General features: G+C 26.6%; 1 protein-coding gene across 9 annotated transcripts in view; it reads right to left on the reverse strand.

Annotated features, from left to right (window-relative positions):
• LOC129606923 (paired box protein Pax-6) overlaps positions 1-25,775 on the reverse strand; it is a 277,309-nt gene that overhangs the window by 10,983 nt on the left and 240,551 nt on the right. For 8 of the 9 annotated variants that reach the window (XM_055517582.1, XM_055517571.1, XM_055517596.1 and 5 more), the window contains 2 exons: positions 8,418-8,591; positions 8,192-8,274 (listed from right to left, as the gene is read on the reverse strand). In XM_055517582.1, coding sequence (XP_055373557.1) covers positions 8,192-8,274; positions 8,418-8,591 — 257 coding nt within the window. The remainder of the gene's footprint in view (positions 1-8,191; positions 8,275-8,417; positions 8,592-25,775) is intronic. The other variant, XM_055517576.1, reaches the window with a different exon arrangement.

Here is a 25,775-nt window from a genome sequence, read left to right on the forward strand (position 1 = left end):
GGCCGATCGATATAGATATATATAGATATAGATATATAAATAGATCAGGCCGATCGTCTATCTCGCTTTTTTACTCGGAAAGTGAGAAGAAAGTAAGTAAATAACATATACTTGTATAACGTAAGTTTCGAGTGAGAAGAAATATTTGGTATTGCGTATCCGTTTTTCTCTAAAATGCATACAAAATTTATTCACTATGTTTTTGAAAGTGAAACGTTCTGTCGATCATGAAAAAGAGTGATCTTATTGGAAAAATGAAACATCCATTAGAAAATTCTGAGAATTCTGATTTGAAAGTGAATAAGATGGGAGTCAAAAAGCGAGATACACGATCAGGCTGGATCATACACGAATTTATGGTACCTACAATATCTAAAATTAAATTCAAAATATTTTAATTCTATTCACAATAATACAAGTTAAACTTCTATGTTTATTTTTAGTCAGATGCCGGCAGATATATTAGTAAGACAACTGGATGTACGACTTAAAATTTCATCTGATAGTACGACAACTAACGTTTCGCGGAATTCAGGTGTTTTTTCCCATATCTATAGAGAAATATTCTATCAATTTTCTTAAAATTTAATATTTTATTCTATTTGTTAACCGATCTTCCGGGGAATTCGGATAGCATAAACTGAACCTCCACTAAAAGCTAAATTTACATTTATTTGAGTACTCGTAATTTGCGTAATTTACATTTATTTGAATTTTAAATAATAATTTAAAAAGTATTTTAAATCTTAAAAAATAATTTCGAAATACACTAATGTGTGTACTGATATGTGAGAATGTCTATTACATTTATATATTGTTAAATTTAGGTTTTATGATAATGATTAAAATACATAAAATATGATATTTAAGTAACATTTCATTTGAAAGTAATTTTTATTAATAATATTATAAAAATACAAAATATATTATTTGAACCGTACATTTCAACGTTTTTAAACTAAGCGCATTCATCTGTCATTTATAAGACCGGCTAGTTTATTGTTACCGTGCATTTGTAAAATCTTATCTTTTTAGAAAACGAAAAGAGTAATTTTATAATCGGGATTTCAATTAACAATAATGAAACAGGGTTTTAACTTTCAAATGTTGCAAGTACATGATATGTATATAGAAAAATTTTAACTTGAATGTTTGAGGAACACAAATTTCGATCATATAAAACATACCATACATATGTAGTTACACAAATTTAACGTTAATTTCCTAAATCCACTTAAAATACAAAATAAAAACCCTTATATTGTAAATACTTTATACGACTTTTGCAACATTATTAAATTTTGGGGTTAAAAGTCGCAATGCAATAATAACTTTTATTGTACATAAAACAAAAAATAAAAGTATATTTTATATTTTGAATATCAATTGTTTTCCTATTTATTACAGTTGTTATCCTTTTTTCCCATTTTATACTATGATAATTGATTCTATTATAAAGGAAGAAGAAAAATAAAGAAAAAAAATAATATTATAGTAAAATATGCAATAACAAATTCGTATTGAGCTAAGAATACTTATTCTAAAGTATATTTTAAAGTATAATAAAAAATATAATATAATATAAATACATATTTTGTGAGATACTTGTACATGCACGTGTCCTAAGTAATATAACTTCAGAAAAATTAATAATTATCTTTTAATATCTAAATAACTGATATGTGAGAATGTCTATTACATTTATATTTTGTTATTTAACCTATAGTTATGTTTGTATTTGCCTAGATATACTCTTTATAGTTTGGTAATATGTTTGTAATATACCAAATTATTTATAAAATTTGGTCTCAAAAGGGTTAAAGGCACTAATACATACTATCGAATATCAAAAAAAAAATCTGATGTGACCAGCACATAACCATTGCGGTCGGTATGTTGCCTAGTTTAGTGAAAGTGTTACAGAAGATTATGAAAATCCATTTTAAACACTTGTTTTCAATTTTAGCTAACATACCTAGAAAAGTGTAACTTTGACTCTTAGTAGAAATTCGCTTTGTGCCACCCGAATTCCCTGGAAGGTTCGGGAGTAATAAAAAAAATCAAATATTAAACTTTAAGGAAATTGGTTGATTATTTTTCTGCATATGAGAAAAAACGTGAAATTGGTCAGGTGTTAGGTTTGCAACTAAACTTGATTTCCGCGAAACGTTAGTTGTCGTACTATTAAAAAAAGTTTTAAGTCGTACATCCAGTTGTTTTACTAATATATCTGAAATTTGAAGCAAATTTTTTAACACCATTTTTTTAAACAACCAAAAAATATTAAAGTTGGCGTCATGGTAAAGTTCCACTTTCTGAAGTCTATAATATTCCAGAAGTTAATAATTCTGGTTACATAACTCAAATAACATAGCATACAAATTTTTATTAAAATCGGTTTAACCGAAATTAAGATATACACATGTGCACAAACAGAACTATTCATATCTACAAAAATTTCACTAAAAATATACGTTTTGCCCACGTTGTTCTTTTGAGACTTTTCCACCGAAAATTTGACATGCAAAATTTGTCCGACACATAGCCAATCTCCTTTATTGCATGGAATGCCGTCAATGTAACAATATTTTCATTAAATATAGGAAAAATTATTCTAAATTTACAGAGCATGCTTAAGAAATCTTAAAAGACGTGCTCTGTTTTTGTTTTTGCGTTGTTTTTTTTTTTTTGCAATAATTTGTTTTTCTTATTGTTATCATCGTCACATTGCGCGTCAAAGATGGGTTTAGGTTTTTTTTTTGTTCAAATCATCCACTTATATTTTTACATACACATGTATGTATGTATATATATAATTTTTATATTAAATTAAAATCGCTTATCGGATTTTATAATGATCCGTATATATGTATGTAATATAATGAATTATAAAAAAGGAGAGAGGATTATACAGTTTTAGAAAATTGGAAAATTAAGTCCTTGAATTGTGAAAGGAAGGAAAAAAAAAAAAACAAAAAATAAAACAAAAAAAACAGAATTGAAGACAAAAAAATTCAAAACAGAAAAAATTGAAAGACACCAAAAAAAAGTATAAAACCCCTTTATTTAGGTTTTTTGATTTCATATAAGAATTGCTGTCGTCATTCACTTTAAAAATAAAAAGTAATAAGAATAATAATAAAAAATAAAAACAAATAATAAGAGAAACTAGTAACAAAAATGGCCCTCAAAAATTTCAAAATCATATGGGATTTTATTTTCAGTTTTATATACGTACATATACAAGGTGATTCAGAAAGATACGCAACAACATATACCATTGGTTAAAATGAGTAAAACTTCTGTTCGGAACTAGGTGCCAAATCTCAAGCGTTTCCGAGTTACAGGAAATTTAACGAAATTTCTAGTTGTTGAAGTTTTTTGCTTATAACTTCCCTTTCGAAATATATAGAAGCTTCAAACAAACAGTTTCTGAAAGGGCTAGTATTAGGCTTCAAAATAACTTTTTATTTTATGTACTTTCGAAATACCAAGAAGTCGAACTTTAAAAAAAAAAACTAGTTTTTTCGGTTTTTTGTTTTTTTTTTAGTTTTTTCTAACCCAATAATTTCACACGAATTCAAAAATTTGCCACAATTTTTAATTTTTATTGATTTTAAATGCTGTAATTATAAACAATTATTCATTTTAAATCACAATAATCTCTCTAAAAAGCAGTTGATATTTTTAAGAACCGTTATTAAACAACGTTTCAGTCGGTATAAACGTTTCAGTCAGTGAAAACGTTTCAGTGGGTATAAACCGACCGAATTTTTCTCTGCATCTTGGCAATCTGAGTTTACAATTAGTTTTTGAAATATCTATAATTAGCTTTCATTGTTAAATGGCAATTGCTAGAACCTGTTAAACCACACTTTAGAGACTTTCCAGATATTATTTCTGATTTGTAAGTGGACACAATACTGCCAAGTTTTATAAATCTAGCTTTATTATTTTTTCAAATATTTAAAATTAGCTTTTGGAGTTGTATGGCAACTACCCGAACATGTTGTCCGTCGTTGGCAAAAAAGAAAAAACTTGTGAAAATTTGGCCGACTGAATTATTCGTTTTTGAGTTATCGTGCAAACGGACGGACAGACGTTGCTAAATCAACTCAGAATTTTACGCTGACCAAGAATATGTATACATGTCCATACCGGTTGCAAACTCCATATCATAGTGAATATACACTTCACGAAGTTGCAGGGTATAAAAAGCGAACAATTTCATTTTTCCTAAAGTTTGAATGCTTGGTATTCCGGAAGCACATGAAGAAAAAAATCAAATAGTTTATTTATTTTTAGCCTATTTTTTACTAGGCCTTTTAAAAACTGTTTTTTTGAAGCTCCTATTTTTGAAATAGGAGAAAAACTTGAACAAAATTTTACGAATTTTTCACTCTAACCAATGGTACATGTTGTTGTACACCTTTATGAATCACCCTGTATATATATATAAATACATAAATGTGGTTTGACACCGTGGAAAAAGAAACAAGTGTTTCTTTTTGTTTGTTTTTCTTTTCTTTTCCTTTCTTTTTGTATTATAAACGCGCGTTGGATATCATTCATGTCATCGAATATGTTGTAAATACCAATATTAAATATTTGCGATTTAGAATATAAATGAAGTGTACGAGATAACAAAAAAAATAATAAATTTGTACTATTGATACTTTATATCTGTGCATATGTATGTATATACATAATATATGTATATATAAATATATATACATAAAGAAATTTACAGTGTGCTTTTTGTAAAAATCTTACAAAAATTAAATGTTATGCAATATTGTCGGCAAATAAGTAAATTTCTTATGAAGATTTTGCAACAATCGAAAAGTAATTTTTCAGTAACTATAGGAGGGTTGCGACTATGGTTGCAATTTTAACAGAAATCTTGAAAAATGGGCAATCTATTTTCAGGGAAACAAATTCGAAAAGCTGCAATATTTTATCACCTTGAAAAAAACCTTTATTAAAAAAAAAAACAAAATACCAAAAATTGATTTTTAAACGATTGTGGTATCGGAACTAAAAGTGCTTCGAGTTAATTGTGTGTTTGCTGGTTATCACTTTTACAGCGAATGTCTACAAATAGCACAGTCAAAGTTATAGTTTATTTTCGATAAAGTTAAATCGATTCCGAGAAAGGTCTGTTGCGGAACACTTCATTTCCTCACACATTAAAACCTACACCCTGGGTATGTATGACAATGCACCACTGCATGAAACACGCTGTATAACATGTATGTATATACATATATTGGGATTTTGTTTTTTTCTGTTATCTAAAGAACTACATATATGATGAACACATAATAAAAAGAGTTTATCCTAAAACTTGTATGAAAATTGAATGGATGTTTAAATATTTTTGTTTTACATAGAAAAATAAGAATACTTATAGTCTTCACTAAAATGTAAAAAACTGCTGTCAAACTACGGTGGGTTATAAATAAAATTAGATACAATATTCAATACAGCTGACTGACATTTTTATATAAAACAGCTAATGAAGAAATTGTATATGTAAGAAACTTTTGTGTTCATTCAAACAAGTATTTTTTTTTTAATTGAAAATATTGCTATAGAGGTAAAAAAATGTTAAAGTCGAATCAAAAATGTGGTGAATATCAAAATTTTGCATAGAAGCATACAAAAGTTTTTTAGTTGCAACAATTTCAACATTATTATACCTACAATTTCGAATTTATTGTATAACATAAAAGGAATCATATATAAATTTATTTTTTATGTATAATATGTTTCGGTCAGGAGAAGACAACATTTTTAGCTTTTCCAAATATCTACAATAAAAGCAACAACCTGTTATACTGGTAAATCTTTTACCGTCAAAAAATATAAATTACATTTTATCTTAACTGGTATAATATATTAAATTTGGGTTAGTTAAGTTTAAATAAATTAGTTAAAAGAAAATGTGTTAAGAATTGCTCGTTCAATTTCGACATTATATTATTAATATTTCATTTAATTTCGTGCTCATCCTGAGTGTAGGCAATAATTATGATAAAACTTTAATGAGAACAGTTTAAATCAATTTTTTACTACCAAGAGAAAAATGGCTGCGTGAAGGAATATCTTTCATTCTCTTCACTCTCCGACGACAGAGCTTGTAACTAGTTATGTAGCAGCCAAGAAAAAAATTAAAACACTAGTTTTGCCGCGGCCAAAAAATAGGTTATAATTGATACTTTTATCGAAGTAGCCCTCTATAATGCTGACCCAGCTGTAAGAGGTGCTAATCGACAAATAATCCCAGTCAAGAACTGTTATAATGTTCATCGATTGTACATATAAAGAGGCAGTAGAGTTGATAATCAAACCAAGGCCCGTTCTGGATACATAGAGCAGGCCGAACCTCATGGCAAAGAAGGAAGAAGACGTCCCCAAAGCCCGCCTAATCATCGACTTCACTTCCAGAAGCGGGTTCTTAGAATAGAGCAAAACATTGACGATCTTCCAAGCTTAAAAACATTTGCGTTTGGAAGTTGCTGTAACAGTGGGACGGCCGGAAGGACCCAGTTCTCCAATTAAGAATTGATGACTTTCTGCGGAGATTATGAAATAACACTTTCACATCCTTCTGCAGTACTGATTCGTTAAAATCCATGCACACCGGCCCAAAATAGAATAAAAAAAGGATGGAATCGGGATAATCCTAGACCAACCAGTGGAGCAATCTTTAGTAAAAGATGATTCCCAGAAGACTCCCATTACAAATTAAGGGACGACATTAACAATTAAGGAGATGAACAAAGACTAGGATCTAACTCTTCTAAGTCATAATTAATATCATAAAAATCGTTTCATGTCAAAACTTTTCTTATATTTTAAAATTGGAATTGCAGTATTAATACAAAAGTTTAGTACTTCTAAATTACCCGTTACATAAAGTCAAATTTTAACAACTAAACAAGTAAATCAATGCTTTGTGAGAATATAATTTTATTCAGGGTGTTTAGTTCTATAATTCAATTGCCAAAAGCCAGTGCATGAGGATGCACACACAGAGTATGATAGCAAAATGTCCATGATTAAACAGACATTTTAATTCTATTGGTAGATTATTTACTCTAATTATTTAACATTCTTATTTATTTTTTAACATTTTTCCAAAAAATATTTGAAAAACAGGGCTTAATAGTTTCACTCTGTTTGTCTGTCCGTCCATCCGGGGACATGTTTACAAAACATGTTAAAAGCTGTTATTTCATATGTATACAGATCTTTACTAGAAACTTATTTCCGTAGAAGAACATTTTTACGTGTCTCCTTTCTCTAAAAGTTATAGATCTTCAAAACCCTAAAAATGTAGTTATTGAAGAAAAACCATAAGTATTTTTCAAATTTTGCAAACGCAGAAAAGTACTGGTTAGATTCTTCTACCGCGGCATCTATATTTAAACTTTAAAAATGTAAAATGGCCGTTAAAATTTAACGTTATTTAAAATCGTTTTTTTTTCCAAATTTTTGATATCGTTTTTATTTTAGACCGCAGTTTGTAAAAGGCAGAGATTTTAGCATCTTTTATAGGTTAATTAATAGTTTATTTCGTTAGTCAGTTTATTTCGTTAGTACTCAAGTTAATGCCTCTTGAAACTTTTAAAATTTGAATATCTGGCACCTTATATTTACGAAACTACAAGCTTTTCCAAATGACTATAAATAAAGAAAACTAACGGTAAATATCATGCCAATAAAAATATAATTATTGTTCTTTTCTCACGCAATTATCCCTTAAGTTCTTGTTTAAATTTTATGTTAACGTTTTTTTCAATTTTTTTTTGTTTTATTTCAAAAATTGCATACATTGGTCTTCCAAAACGTATGCAATTTTTGGAATTACTTCGTATGTAAATAAAACTATGTACATATTTTTAATGATGTAGTGCACAAATTGTTTTTAAAAGCAGTATTTTCACTTGCTAAAGGGAAAAGTGCTACAATGTAAACCATTGGTTTGACTCAACTTTATTTTTTTTGCTTTGTTTATATAATTCAACTTTAAAATTGTTAAATTGAAAACTAAAAAATTAAGAAACAATAATGATAAACATAAATAATAAACACAAAACAAAATCATACATAACATGTAAAGGAATACAAAATATAAAATAAAAAATAAGCACAACTGCCCAGAGAGGAAAACTTTATAACAAACCTGAATACGTGCCTCTGGTAAACCAATTTTTTCAGCTAAACGTTCCCTCGCAAAAACATCTGGATAATGGGTCCTCTCAAATTCTATTAACAAAAATACAAAGAAATGAATTGAAATTATTTCAAAAAATCCAAAAATTGACAATACATGGGCTACTATTAAGCCAGGCAATGATTTTTTTTTGTAAATTTTGCAAAAATCCGATTTTTTTTTTAAATTTTCTTACCTTTTTCTAAACTGTCGATTTGTTCATTTGTAAACGATGTACGATTTCGTTGCAATTTTCTTTTAAGTCTAAGCCGCATTTGTGAATCCTCATCACCAGAGGAATTATGATCAGAATTACCATCTGATGTGCTTTCATGGGAATTCGGATGGGATATATCACTGACAAATATATCTATAAAATATCAAAAAAAAAATTATAACATTATTAGAATAGAATAAATTCAGCAGTACAAATTTCTTTATTGAGAATTCGAGTAACCAAATCTTTAATAAATTTTTCTATACAAAGAAATTATATATGTCTTCAATCTCAATCAAACGAAAATGTCTTCAATCTCAATTAACAGAAAAGTTTTCAGAGAATTTCATTATCAATAATACTCTTATTATGACAGTAATCAAATATTTCTTTTTTATACAGTTTTAGAATTTATGTGTGGTCTGGAAAAAGCAATAATTTATAGACAAAAAACTTGAAAAACTTTTTCTCCTAAAACTGGAATCCAACCAGTGAGCTAACTTTATACCAACTAAAGTGCAGAAATATAAAGAAATTATCTTAGAAACTGTATTCTCCACATTGCTTTCTATCAGCAATAATCATAATTACATTTACTGCTTATATTAAAAGATCGAATATAAACGGTAAATGTAATTAAAACATAGAAGTAATCAAATGTGAAAATCTGTGTCAAATATTTTGTTTGTCAATACGAAAAAGTGATAACATCCATCCTATACTTGTATAAAAATTAATTTAAACAAATGTAGTACAAATTTTTTTGTGTTCTTTTTTATACCCTAATTTATATCATAAGTATGTAAATTATATCCTAATATATTTTTATATAGGGTGTTACCATGTAATTTAAAACATTATTTTTCATCCTCTTACAAATAAATTTTGTACAAAAATGTATAACATCCTAAGCAACATGTTACATTCTAATTCTAATTTTTTCCTAAATACACAAGTATAACTTATTGAAAGATAATATACATGTAAGTATAACAGCTATTATTCATACAATTATGTATACGAGGCAACAATTTAAATTCCCCATAAATATGCTTCTTACCAAATCTGAAGCCCTGAGGGGAATCCTCTTTTTCTCCATTTAATAAATCATATATTATCACTGTTCTTAATGAATAAAATTTTTAATTCAAAAAAATTAAATTGTTAATTTAAATAAATTAAATTTTTAATTTTAATTATTTTACGTTGTCGTCAATTTAAGGAAATATATTTTTAATTTAAAGTCTTTGTAATTTAGTTAATCAAAAATTTTGTATTTAAAATGTAATTTAAATCTGAAAGGGGTTTTCTTTTTTTGTGTTTTAATTCTAGAATCAGTGTTACAAGTACTTAAAATTGATTCTGTAACTACCCATTTACTACATTTTTTAAAATTTAAAATTTTTATAGATTCCAAATCGTATTGATTGATCTTTTCTAATCTATTATACCGTTGATACAGTATAATAAATATTTGATTAACTTTTTGCTTGGAACAATTTTGAAGTTAAAATATTTATTAAACAAGATTTAATGTTTTCATACCTCTGCTTATTTATATAAAATTTGCATTACATAGTGTATTATATAGTGATATTTATTTGGTATGTATAAAAAATATAATAATATTAAAATATGAAGGTGAAATAATGTAAAAAATTGTAACACTTTGAAAGAAAAGTATATCGTAAAGAACTTAATTCGAAATTACTATAGAAACTCCCTATATAAAAAATTCATAAATTTTTTTTTTTATATAATATTTTAATTGTATAAATTTTGTTTAAGGATTTCATACCAGAATTTCATTCCTATTCTTTCATTAAAATGAAATTTTGATAATAGAGTTAGCAACAAGAAATCTTTATCATGGAGAACTTAAATCAAATATACATAGATATATCTGTTTTGAAATATTTATACACGTATACGAACGTATGTTCGAATAATATACTAAATTTGCCTTACGGCTTGTAACGCTAAGAAATAATGCTCTAAGATATAGATTCAAGTATATATATTTTGATCACCGTCGAATTCTGAGTCGATTTAACCATGTTTCTCCGTTTACCCGTTCGTCCGTCCATTTCAACGATAACTAAAAAACTGATTGTTCACCAAAGTTTCACAAATAATTTATTATAAAAAATACCAGAACCCTTTTTAAATTGGGTTTGATCGAGGTACTGGTTCAGGTAGCTGCCACACAACTTCAATATTTATTTGGCAAAGGTAAATTGAAAAATTATAGAAGCTATGATATTAGGGCTGTTTTATTTGATAAAAACCGTTGAAATACAACTTGCAATGTATAACAATTGGTTTTCCATTAAAAATTTCCTATTTGAAAGCAAATAGAAAAAAAACTTGCCAGAATCAATTTCATTTCGGCAAAAAAAAAATTATACTAAAATTCAAAACTGCATAAAAAAAACAAAGGTTTTTCTCAAAAATTGGAATACCATAGTTCTGATCTAAGTTGAAAAGATCTACAATATGTCTTTAAAAATTTTCCGAAATCGAATATAGTAATTAACGAGTACTCGTATTATAACTATTTACTATATAAATCATCCTTTCATCGTTCTTGACCGAATCTCAAAAATTTTAATAATTATGAAATTATGTTAAAACAAGTATGTACGAGTATATGAATCAGAAAATACCTTAAATTTCATATTGCTGTAATCTACAAGCCTGCGATTCAGCTTAGGTATGAATTGTATGTTCAACATAATACAGAGTCGCAATCTGTTAAATCGTAATTTTGAAAATGTTTTTCGTATATTAAAACTAAAATTCTAAAAACCAAAAAAAAATCTGAATTCTAAATTTTACATGCTATATATATAATAGTGGACTAAAACATACTGCAATATAGCTTTCTTCTCATTTCATTTTGATATTCTATCTTTTATTTTTGAGTATGCTTGCTATTTTTCTCGTTTTTATACAAATCCCGCATTTTAAATTTTCATTTTAACAAGTAAGTAGATGAAGTTTTTTACGAAAAACACCAGATGACGTGCATGGTTGAGGAAAATTCACTGTTTACTTATTGACTTTATTGAAGATTTTGTAATATTATAAATTTTTTGCCCGATAAAATCGCCATTTTATATTTTCTATTACTATATTTTCGATCATTATCATTGCAATCATTATTTTATCACTGTTTTTCTATGTTTACTATTTTGTTTTTCTCCTAAAAAATCTTTTTTACCGTTAACATTTATTTCGTTTATTGTTATTTTTTGAAAATTATTTTTTTCAAACACATACCATACATACATTTATATGCATTTATTTTTAAAATAGTTTTTTGCAATCTATTTAAACATTTTATTTTTATTCTTTGTATTAGTACTGCTTTTATGTTTTTTTTTTATGGGTAAAAAGCTCTTTAAAAAGTCCCTTGGGAAAATTTAATTTAAAAACCGACGATTTAAATGGAAACAAAAACAGAACGAAAAAAATCCTTGCAAATCGAAAGCAAAAAAAAAAAGAACAAATATTAACAACATTTATAACTATTTATTATGTTGGTTAATTTGTAGAAAATACCCATCAAAAAAATACAATTTATTAAGAGGGTTGCAAATCACAAAATAAAATTAGGGTATTTAACCTTCATTTACTATTGTATAATATAAACATGTACAGGCTGTCATCGGAATCGCGATAATACTGTTTCATTATACACAATTCAGCAATTAGAACTTTTAGGCTGTAATATCATAATATCATAAAATATATTAGAACTTTTAGGCATAACTAAGTTCTAATTTATGTTATAAATTAGGCTGTAATATCATAAAATTATTAGTAACAAAGGTATCGAAAAAATAAGGTCATACTATATAATTCAGCAATTTGAATACACGAAATGAAAAGTCATGTGTCTGTGATTTCAACATTACCTTAATATCTTATTTATATGTACACCATTCAACAATTGGAATTCATTTTAAACTGAATCGTGTATTGATGTGCTTTTATAAAAATTTCGATTTATTGTATATATCATAGGTTCTATTGGGTTAGGTTGACGCGACTATCGTAAGGTATACATAGGATCCACAAAATCCCCCGTTCTCACAAGAACCAACTCAAGCTTTTGAAAAACGGGCTAATGCACTGGAGTTTACATTCACGTAGTCCGTAAAAAGAAAAATCATCCAAGGTATCTACGTCAGTTCTTTGTCAAAGCCAGCCATGTGCAAAGGGCATTTTACAAAGCAACTCCAACAGAGACCATCCGTAGGGCCACCCATTCTCCTAAAATGTTTGCCAATAAGACAATGTCCCGTGATTGCCCCCATCACAGCTCTAATATCTCTCCGACGGGGAGACATAAAATCCATGGTTGTAGTAAGATTTTTCAACAGTTCTCTGTTTACGTTGCATATATAATTCTGTAGTATATATACCATAAAGACAGCCACAGAATAAAATATATTATGGGACATTTATTCCCTAACACTTCACATATTTTGCATACAAGCTCACTCACAGGTTAAGAGAAGTATAGGGTTTACGTAACACTAAAAATTTTTTATTGTGTTTTTTTATTTATTTTCAGTTTTGTTATTTAAAAAGAAACAGCGCGCACTACAATCGTTACATATACAATAAAATCCTCCTTTAATCATTAATCTTTTTTCATATATTATATTCAATTTTTATGTGTTCATTTGCTGATTTTTAAAATACAGAATGTCTGTATATTATTATAATATTTGAAAATGGAACGCTTTCTTTTAAAATTTTACTTTTGCTTATGATTTTTTTACCAGTTTTTGATGCCATTTAATTTTTTATTAAATACTAAACTTTTACTGTATTAACTTTAAGGCAAATAAAACCTTAGTTAATTATTAAAATGTGGTTAAAACTTTTATATATAATATTGGTTTTTAATTAAAATTTGCTTAGTTGTATACAGAGCCCGAGGCTCGATATTACTCCCAAAAAAATGCAAAAATTTAACAGTTTACAGAAAGATCAACTCATGCTTCATATAATTCGTGATGGGGAGTCGAAAAACCAAACTTTCACTTGATGAAATGAAGAAACTTTTGAAAATTAACAGTATATTACAGTAATATAAAATTAACAGTGTATAACAGTATAAATGAATATGCTTTCGAACAAAGGATCCTCTAAATAGTTTTTAGAAATTTGATATTCTAATATTTTCTTGTAATTTTTTCAGATATAAAAGACTTGTGAAATTCGTAAACTTTTTGGTTTTACAAATTTCAAAAGCTCCTAATGACTTAACACAAAAACTCTAATTGATAAACGGACGACGAAATTTAACTATAATGTGCATTGGAAACCATATTTGGAAACTAGAAAACCTTGAAAAAGACCCTATATTTTTTATTGTGGATTGCTTGCGTTTTTTTTGTTTTTAAATTCCTTACACTTTAATTTCTGTATTGTAGATTCTTAAAGTTAGAAGTAAAAGAGAGGAAGATTTGATGTATTTATTTTTCTATGTTCAATCATTGTTGTAATTGTCAAAATTTTTTTTTTCTGTTTTTCTTTATAAGGTATAAGTGAGCTGCGATAAAAAAACAGCATCTCATGAAATCTATATCCCTTGATTATGTCACATAATTAAAAGGGGGTGAAATTTTTATTCTGGTGAACAGCAATATTCCTTTTTTGATTCATTTTTACTTTTACAATTTTTATTATTTAACATTTTTTTTGCTTTCCGTTAGATATTTACTTTTTTCTTTTGTATTTCAACATATTTATGATATTGTAAAACATTTTGTCAAATCATTTAATAGAAGAATTAATTCTTATGTCAAATTCATAAATAATATGGGCATAAAAATGCCAATAACAAAGTAAAATATAAGTACGTATATAGAATGAATGTAAGCTATACATTTTTAGTGCAATATATATATACAAAAGAATAATGGTAATAATAGACATAAAAAAGAGTTTGTATTTATTAAATGTGTTTTGCAGTAAGGACGTTGAAGATATAAGTAAAAAAACAAATCCGAAAAAAACCGCAATTGAACGAAATTTGGCTTTTCTTTTTCGATTATTGAAAGTTAAAATAAAATAGTTTCGAGACAAAATCAATTGACTTAATGTGTATCTGTGGTTCTTATATTTGTTTAAAATTGAATTTTTCAAAACAGTTGCTGCTTTTTCTATATTGAAAAATTTTAAAATTGGTTGTTATCTGATTTCTAATATCATTTTGAGATTTAATATACATTATACATAGTATACAATACCGTATAACTTGAAATTTCTAAAAATGTTTATGAATCGCCCATTTGCAGCAATGCAGTAACATAGCAAATTGCGATTCCGGATGTATAATAGAAATGTTTTAATTTACATTATGTGCAGACAACACAAATTCTCTATGTTTAAAAAGAGTAAGGGATCAAAAAAAAATCGGATTGAAGAAATTCTGTCTCGTGAATATCGAATATAAAACTCCAGTTTCAAATTGAATATAAGAACGATTATAGTAGCAATGGTGAAAAATGATAAAATAAAAGCTTTTTGTGTATTACCGCATAGGCTATACACAACGTCATAGAGTATGAAGTCATTGTTTGAAACCTCATTTTCCCTACACAAAACTTAAAAATCATTTTATATTAGGTGATTTTGAAAATTTTTCGGAATCACCGAAATTTTTAAAATATCAAGAAATTAGTCTTTTCACTCGGTAAAAACAAAATGTATCCAAAATATATTCAGCCTCGTAAACTAGAATAAATACTATCTAAATATAAATATCATCTTATTGTGTACAAATTTACTCATAATTAATATTAATTTGCTTTTTTACCATAACAACCATATACAACTTCAGAAAGGTCAGAAATATACGTTCTGTAGTTGCGATAAAAACAATTTGCTATTTTAAAATATGTGCTGCCAATGAATTTTCTACTACACCTAGCTTACACCAATATGTTTCTGGTATGTTCTTGTCTGAAAGTTCTAGATTTGAACACAAGCAGGGTGGCATCAATTTAATATAGTAGCTTTCTTACTTTTTTCGAAAAAATTTGGAAATAATTTTACAAAGGCACCAACTAACATTTTTTTTGATTGATTGAAAATAATTTTGCGATTTAATATTAGCAGCACTTTAACAGTTTTGTGATATTTATTTAGTGTTTGAGAAAGAAATTTTCAAATGTAGCCAATTACGGCATTTTGGCGGATTTAAGTATCTTTGTATCAACGCTAAATTTAAAACAAAAATGCATTCAAATGAATACAATTGTATACAAGTGGGAACGCTGCAAGAAATTCTCTTTTAATATCAATTTCTCTCTTGTTTCTATATATACTTTTTTTCTTGTTCTACTACATATAATTTTCTCTTGTTCTTCATTCTTTTTTAGCACTTTTCAAAAAAATGTAAGCTTATTAATTTCACTATCTGTTCATTCATTGGTGGATCTGGGTTAAAAACTTCTACACTCTTTAAGATAAAAAGTGTAAATTTTGTATGATCATAGATTTCTTTACTAAAAGATCTATGAACATCTAATACTAAAAATAAGATGGCCGCTAAAATTGATCGTTATCTTAGACCTGCATTCAAATTTTTGACATAGATTTTCTTCTATACAATGGATTACACGAGCCTGGAATAACAGCAGCTTTTAGACAATAACAAATAGTTTATTTCGTTAAAAGAAAATTTTTCCCCCCTCCACCCATCTCAAGTTATGACCACTTGAAATTTGTATAATTTGAATTTCCAGCACCACGTATTTCCGAAAAGACATTCCTTTATGCAAAATGTAGAAAGCTAACGGAAAGTGACGTACCATCAAAAAATATAACTATTTTAATATTTATATTATGTAAACGCCTCTTTCATTTTATTTTTTATCTCATCCTAAATATATGCAATTTTTCAAATATTATGGTATATTAAGGAATTCAAATAATTGTTTTAATAGCTATGTAATAACACAGAGATTCTCGAACTTTTTTCTCTCTTAGACCCCTTGTCGTGTTTTTAAATTTTTGATAGACCTCCTGCTACTTTCTTTGATAAATTTAAATTTCTAACGCAGGGCAGGAACACCTTTGAAGTGAGAAAGTTAAATGAAAAACTTTTAATTTAATTTATTTTATTTTAAATAATTTAATTATAAAATTTAAATAAAAGTAAAGTTTTCCATTTCGTAGACTCTCATTTTCTTTTGATGGACCGCCAATTTTTTTTTTTTTTTTACCTTCGTAGACCCCTAGCTGGTCTTCATGGACCGCGAGGATCTTGATAAACCACTTTGGGAATCACTGATTTAAAAAAGCAGTATTTTCACTTGTTGAAGGGAGAATTTGTAAATAACTTTTATTACTAAGTACTACCATTGGTTTGACCCAACTTTATTTTTTTTTGTGTTTATATTTATATAAGAAATTTACTGAAATACTATTATAATTAAAAAGTTTACAAAGTTTTTGTTTATGAACATATTTTGTTGTCAATATAGCAAAAATCCTTGTAATTACCATATGTGACTGAATATACATGTAATTTTTATACTCGTGCAAACGTATGTTCGAAGGGTATACTAAATTTGCCTTACCGTTTGTAACGCTAAGAAATAATGGTCTGAGATATAGACTCAAGTATATGTTTTTAAACAGCTCCTATACAACTTGAAAAGTAATTTGGGTATATCTTAAAACTTCAAGCTACAGTACTGAAATTTTAAAAAATAAAATTCGGTAAAATGGCAACTATATTCTTAAAAAATTGTTGAGACCTCATAAGCACTTGTGATAGGTGCCACACAACTCAGAAAGTTATTTGGCATTATCTCAGAAATAATTGGAGTTATAATATAGAAATATCGTGAAAACAAGTATATTACTGGGGCTGTTATTTGTCCATATATAAATATGCCATAGTCTGACCCATAGTCAGTTATGGCATATTAATTCGCACATAGGATAACAAATTCGTATGGGTATCACAGAGTTGACACGGTTAACTCTATTTTTCCTCGTTATATTGACTTATTTAAAACCAAAATACTTTAAAATTTTTATTGACATTTTTTTTCGAAAAAAAGAAAAGTAAACAAATTTAAAATATTTTTATAAAAACTACCCAAGATATATCATCAAAGATTCCCTTTTTTTCAATTTTCAAATTCCCTTTAAAAATTTTTCAATTTAATTTTGCAACTTTCTCAAATAAACAACACAAAATAAACAAGAAACGAAAGAAATTGATAATGATATAACAGTCATGTAAATATTTTTTTCATAAATCACATATTTTGTATAAATATATATACAGTAGTAAGTGTCAGTACAAGCAGAGAGCACTTATAAAAAAATACAAAAAACAAAAAAAAAGTACCCTTGTTGGATTTTTATGTTAGTCAAACATAAGGATAAGTAAGTGAGTACACAACTCAAGTTTCAAAATGAATAGTAGTAGAACGAGTAAAGTTGCAATGGTACCAATTTGTATAGCAATTGCAGCTAGCAGTATTAGACTTTATTATGTAGAAATTAATAAAACTTATATAACAAATAAAAATAAAAACAAGTAAAAACGTTTCAGAAACAAAATAAAACGGCGGAATTATACCCTGCACCTTAGATATCTGAGTATAAAATTTGTTTTGAAATATCTAGAATTAACTCTCATTGTTGTATACCAAGTATTCGAACCTGATAAACCACTCTATAGAAACTGCATGGATATGTCTGACCTACAATTGTTTTTCCAAATATTTAAAATTGGCTTTTGGAGTTATGCGCAGCTACCCAAACTTGTCAAGCCATTCCATAAAAACTTCAGGAATAGTATCTAAGCTGAAATCGGACCCACGACTGCCAAGTTTCATGAATTTAACTGTATTATTTTTTTGCATATTTTAAATTAGCTTTTGGAGTTTCATGGCAGCTACTTAAACCTGTTAGGTCATTCTATTAATACTTCAGGGATATGTGTGGCCTGATGTTCATGAATCTAATTCTATTATTTTCAAAAACAATTAAAATTTGCTTTTGGAGTTCTATAGCAGCTATCCGAATCTGTCAAGTCATTCCACCAAAACTTCAGTAGCAGCCGTCGTTTGTATAAAAGAAATAGCTTGTGAAAGTTTGGTGCCGATTGCGTTATTGAGTTTTCATTATTGAGCTATGAGCGTTTTTGAGTTATCGTGCAAAGTCATTCTAATGTTATTTGAGTTATCGTATGTGGTTACAAACTCTATACCGAAGTGAATATACCCTTCACGAAGGTGCAGGGTATAATAACAGAACATTATTACCTCCGCCTCCGCCTTCAAAAAATACATATATTTATTTTTTGACTTGTATAACATCAAAATTTATTTTAAGGGGTCACAATACTCGTAATAACAAAAAAAAATTTTGTCTTTGTCTCTTTCAAAAAATAAAAACAAGGAACAGAATAAGAAAATTAATAATAACATGAAATGCAACTATATTGATTTGACTTTTATATCATGCCTATAATATTTTTGTCGATGACAGATGATGATGGTTAAATTAATGATGACGATGATGATGATGCAGATGAAGTAGATGATATTGATATTTTGGCCACATTTTTTGTTAAAATTTGTTAAGCAATTTTGCAGTAAAAATTTTACTTATTATAAATTCGAAAATAAAAGAAATAAAAAAAAGAAAAAAATTTGATGTGATCAGCACATAACCGACCGAAATGTGTATTGTCTAGTTTAACGATAGTGTTACAGAATATTATAAAAAGTTTTTTAAACACTTCTTTTCAATTTTAACGAAGTTTTAGTTTAAGTTTTTAGTTAACATACATAGAAAAATGTTTGGCTCTAAATAGAGTTTCGCTTTGTACCATAAGAATTCGCTGAAAAATCCATAAGTAACTTCGGGTAGAAAATATATAAAAATTTCAAGAAAATTCATCAATCCGTTCAGTAGATATGGTAAAAAATGTAGTTCAATTATCAGTGCTCTAGTTCAGTTAACCAGACTCTGATATTCCCAAAAAACTTATAAGTTCATTGCTTTAACATCCTGAATTTAAATATTAAATTCTAAAGAGATTGCACCGTGTGTTCTCTCTTTTTAAATACACAATAATTACGTTCCATTTATATGTTCAAACGTTATATTCATGGACTTATATGTTTAATTTGAAAATGGAACGGTGTTTTTTGGTATATATGAGTAAAACATAACCTTAATTTTTGGGCATTCAGAGTCTACCTCTGAAAACTAAGCTTTAGCTTAATTAAAATTATTTATGAAAATTCATTCAATTGCTATTTTAGCTTGGAATCGGCATAAATTATAGTTAATTTGACTACTCCGTATAAATTATAGTTTATATTGACTATAAAAACTAAAATCCGTACATACAAAAATTTTGACACAAAATTAAAAAAAATGTTTAAATAATGGGCATTAGTGTAACAGAGTATTATTTGAAAATCAATCAAATGAACAATATGGTTATTTGAACTTTTACTGCATTTTATTACTTCATATTAGAATAAGTTTACTGTATTATATAAATTTAATAAAATCAATAATATAATTATAATTATTGTAAAATATTATTTATTCTGATATTGGTTTTATAAAAATATCGTTTTATTATACAATTCAGCAAATAACATTTATAAGTTAAATTGTGTATGAATTAGCCAATTACTGAAATTTTGATCGCAGAAAAGTTTCGGATTCCAACTCTGATCTGAATACTCAATGACTTATGAAACTGAAGTTTAACTACTAAAATCAAGTAGAAGGTCTTAATGCTTGGACGTGAAGTAAGAAAAGAAAAAAAAATTCAATTTTAAAAATTGGACAATTCATTGTTACGAGTATTCCTATTTTACAAGTGGGATTATAACCTACAAGAATAAATTGTAGACAAGAGGTTTGGTCTATTTTGCGTACTCTTTCTTTTATATCTTTTAAAAACGAATTTAAAATCTTATATTGTATTAGGTTTCATTAACATATAATGATCGACATAATTTGAGGGAATCACTTTATATTTAAAAATTCTATTTAAGTTTTTATTTTTACTATAAATAAATTTAAAAAGATTAAATATAATCTATTCTCTGAAATATGAAAATTGTTACCAATTTATTTTATTTAGCGGAATAAAAAGGTTTAACACATAACAATTGCTGAATAAAGTATACATTATTTAATGAATAAATTTTCATAATAATTTCAAAATTATGACTATAAAACAGGAATAATCGAAAAGAAGAGGAAAGAATTCTTTCTATTTAAGAAAATATATAATATTTCAGAATAATTGCCATTTAAAAAGAAATGCAGTAAATATGATATTAGTACATAATTCAGCTTGTAAATCATAATTGCTGAATTGTGCATCAATACAATATTAATGCAATTTTGATGCAATGGTTTCATATATATTTTGTTATCAAATAAAAATGGGTAATTTTATTTTAATTATATTAATTTTTTCCATCATTTATTTTAGAATTCAATTACGTAAAACAGAATTCTATTATGTAAAATATATGTAATTGAAAAAAAAACAAGAAGATAGACCCCATCTCAAAAATTCTGAATATACAACTACTTATTTTATATATCAAATTAGTAAATTTATAAACGAAAAAAAATATAAAAATGAACAAGAATCCAGCAGGAATAAAAGAGCGCTCTATTAATCTCTCGTATATACAATAATATGAATGGGCTCTTCAATCTCAAGAATGACGACAAAAAAAAAACATAAAAATTTGTAATAATAAATTAACAAAATTAACCTCATTTTAAATATATTTATTTATTTTAATTTGTATTTTTTTTTATTTACTTTTGTCAAGAAATAAACAATTGAAAAATTACAACACTTCAGTTTTTTTTTTCTATTGTATTATAGAATATGGGATTTTGCAAAACCAAAGAAAAAAGATATGGGGTAAAAAAAATATGTAAGTAAACACAGATTCATTACAGAATCAAAAAAAAAAACACAAAAACTACAAGAGAAACACAAGATAAATTTTATATGCTTCAGTACAATGTAAATCATATATATACAGGGTGATTTATTAAAATAATGTAAACAATACTAAAAATGGGCAAAAACATTTGTGTTTATTCGATTCCTATCAGAGTCAAAGCTGAATAATTTCCTTCGAGATGTGACTTTGCTCATTTGTCAATACTTTCTTTGACAACGAGTTTCAAAAGAAGCCAGGACGATGAAATTAAAGTTTTATTTTTGAAGTCATTAATAAATTATTTTAAATTTTAGATCTTACTTGTAGTATAATGTTAAATTCTTTTAAAAAAATATTTAATGAACAACATAAATATTAAGTAAATTTCGGCAATATATGGTGAAAACATATTGTAGTTTGATATTTAATTGAATTTCAAATGGTCATCTTATATAATGTTATATCGACATGTATATAATATATATACCTTAAATATAATAGAAATATCTTAAATTGTGTTATGAAAATTATATTTCAGGAGAGCAATTTAAAAGTTTTCTTTTAGGATTTTTAGGATTAAAGAGAAATATATAATATTAATTTACTGATTTACTGATTGCGTTGCACACAATAACGAAGGTTATGTAATGGCAAATTTCGCATTTTAAGTTTTCTGTGGAAAGTAAGGAAGCGTAAATAAACAATTTTTAGAGAGATGTCCGTCTTTGCTGACAAGTATGTTAAATTCGGCTGAACTGATTTTCATAAAATTGAGGAAAATGATATCGGAGTTTACTTTGAAGATGAGACGATTCACTTGGAGGATACATCAGGTATTTGAAACGCGATCTTTAGTACGTTTGTTTCTTCAAATTTTTTATAAGCTCCGCTTGCAAATATACAACAAGTTACTTAACTTATTAAGAAAATCAGATGCCAACAAGTGAGCTTTTACTATATGGGTCAAATTTAAATTTTGGCTCATATAGAGAGAAATAATCAACCAATTTAATTTAAATTTGGGATTTAAAAAAGCAATGAATCAGTAAGTTTTTGCCTCGGAAACAAAGATTTCACTAAGGGTCGTTTTTAAACATATCTAATCTCAGAAACTAATTGACAGAATTTCTTGAAATTTAATATTTGACTTCTGGTTGTCAATGAAATTAACGTTGCTTGGAAATCAGGTTACAGAAAATGAACTTCTACTTAAAACCAAATTTACATTTTTCTAGGTACATTACTAAAATGTGTTTTTATTTTTCATTAGATTTGAAATAAATATTTAAAGGAAATTGCTATTTTAAGTCAAGTGGTGGAATTAAGTGGTGAAAATCTCAGGACAGAACTTGCAAATGATTTTAAAACATAAGCAAAACGTAATAATAATTAAGAATAACTAAATTGTGATCAAAATTGGATTTAGCATATTTCTGATCTAAGGTGACAATTTGTAAATATATATATATATATATATATATATATATAAATATATTTATTTTAATATAATTATTTTCAATTTCAGATACACTTATAATCCTAAATGACATAAAATTATATATAAACAATATTAACAAATTGTGTATATCCTTTTTATCTTATTTTTTGTTACAAGAGTGACAAATATCCTTTTTATACAAAAATGTATACAATAAGAAAAAAAAAACCAAAAGAAAAACCATTTTCCATAAGAGGGTTTAAAATTAACAACGGTTTTTATATTGAGTTTGTATGTCATAATTTTAACGTCATGAAATATTGAATTAAATGTAAATGAAATAAAAATAATAAAAATGGACTATAGAATAAAAAAAAAATTAAAATGTTGAATGGAAACTTTTTGTTTTGTGATAAAACAGCAATACCTAATTGAATTTATACACATACAAAAAGAGAAGAACATATAGAAATTTTAAATTTCTTGATAATTCACAATATCCAATAATTTATAATAATGAAGAAAACACATACATATATTTTGATTGTTATTGATAATGATGATGATGATGATGATGACGATGATGACAATGGTGATGATGATGATGACTATATTCCGTTAATAATCATTATGATAATGCCATTTTACTTATATTGCCTTCACAAATATAATAAAGTTGGGTCAAACCAACTTAAGTTTGTAAAGTAGCACTTTTCCCTTCAATAAGCAAATATATTGCATTTAACAACAATCTTTTACATTATTCAAATAACTTACGTTCAAAATATTTTAAAAACTGCATATATTTAACGTGCTAAAAAGAACAATTAAAGGGGGGTTAACATAATGCTCGAATTCAATGGTTGACCGTGAGTTAAGAACAATAATTATATTTTTTAATGAAATGGCATTTGCCATTTGGAAATTTTGGAAAAATATTATGTCAAAAATTTAAATTTATAAATTTCCGGAAACAATGAATTGGGAATTGAATCACGGCAGAACAAACCCCCCATTATTTTCTGCGTTTCTAAAATTTGCAAAAAAAAAAAATGTTTATGGTTTATTTAACCCCTTGAGTGGAAATGACGGACCTCACCCATCAAGATTTTCTGTAATAAATTCGAATTGGACGGGCGTCGACCGCGGTATATTTTAATGTTTAAAATCATATGAATTTTTTTAAATTTGTAAAAATAAAAATATTATTATTGTTGCACATGGTCTTTCTTATACTCGTACTCGTATTCTAGCTAAATTGACCTTAATATAGGTAACGGTTGTAAGAGTTTTTCTTAATAAACCGTTAGTTTGTCTAATTGAAATATTTTACGAGTTGACTTCAGTTCTTTATCTATGGCGTAATTGTTCGGAGTTGAAAAGAATTTTCAACATTTCATTAAATCCAATTCGTACAAAATAATCCTTAAAATGTCTGAAACATTTGAAAATTATTTTATTATTATATTAATGAATTTAAATATTTTGTTAGGTTTTTTCCGTGTATATCAAGAATTTTCTTTATTTCATCTTAATTTCATTATTACTTAAAGTATTTATTTTTCAATATTTATTTATTATTATTATTTAATAAACCTGTTGTATTACAAATGAAGTAGTTTTTACTTTTATATATGTAAATAGATCAAATAAAAACAAAAATATTTAAGTTTTATTTTATCACGGTTCCACTCATTGAATTGCGCTGAATTTAATTTTCTGCACACGTACTATTTTTCGAGATTTAATCGTAAAGCAAGGGTTTAAAATAAATAGTTATGAAATGGCATTTTTAGGGCATTGAGGGTTAGTTACAGGTTTTATAAGGGGCGATTGTGTATGAAATTTTCTTCTAAGATATTAAGTTTTCAGTAAAAATACATTTATATATTAAATTTCAGCTTACTATCTAAAAGAGTATAGCTGTTTTGTAATCATCTACAAGGACGGATTTTAGCATTTTTCAAATTTTAATGTAATAACGAAGAAAGAACATAATTTTGAATTACAGTAATAAAAAATAATAAAAAATTCCAAATCAAACCAATAATTTTTGTAAAAATTATTTTAGCACGTTTCTCTCTATTCCAAATATTGCTTAAAAAGACTATTGAAACTAAAAATAAGTGTAGTTTTCTAAAAGAGGGACACAATGGTTTTTACACTACCTCTGCGAATTTCGAGTTCAAAGGTCGGATAAGCATAACGAAGCTTGACGAGTTATCAAAATAATGATGTTGGGAATCTATAAACAAATTTGCCAAAAGAACCGGGTAGTTTATATAGACAATCTGCAATCAAGAATTCGATGAACTGACGTGGTGGTCACTGATGGTGGTGGTAACGAAACGGCATGTTTGTGCTAATTGAGGTACGGCTAGCTTTGCTGTACTGGACAGGATAAACAACCAGAACAGCCGCATATTTAAACTGCGTGCTTTCATAAAACACGTAATATATTGCTAAATAAATCAAGTTAATGCATTAAAGCGTCAAGTATGAAAAACTTGACAATACAAGATTGACTATACTTAAATGTACTTAAGTATTCAGTTTATAAATGATAATTTCGTTAATTTTGTATAATAATATAAAGCATAATTGCATAATTGAATATTCATGTAATTGAATATGTCCGGAAAAAATTCGGACAGGGTGAAATTAATATGCGCATATTCATTTTTTGTAAATATCATAGTCATTCACAAAATAGTTCCATAACATTTATTTCTCATCTAAAGAAAAATTACTATACAATTCATGTGAATGATAAGATTGCAATTTTCGCTTATTGAATAATTTAAATTTCAATACATTAATAATAATGTATTACATACAGAATTATTAAGAGTTATATACTCAAGTGAAAACGAACATGCATGCTTTAATATAATTTTACTGTATGTAATATTC

Source organism: Condylostylus longicornis, unplaced genomic scaffold (assembly GCF_029603195.1).
Source record: "Condylostylus longicornis isolate FDR11 unplaced genomic scaffold, ASM2960319v2 ptg000003l, whole genome shotgun sequence".
Classification (NCBI taxonomy): Eukaryota; Metazoa; Arthropoda; class Insecta; order Diptera; family Dolichopodidae; genus Condylostylus; species Condylostylus longicornis.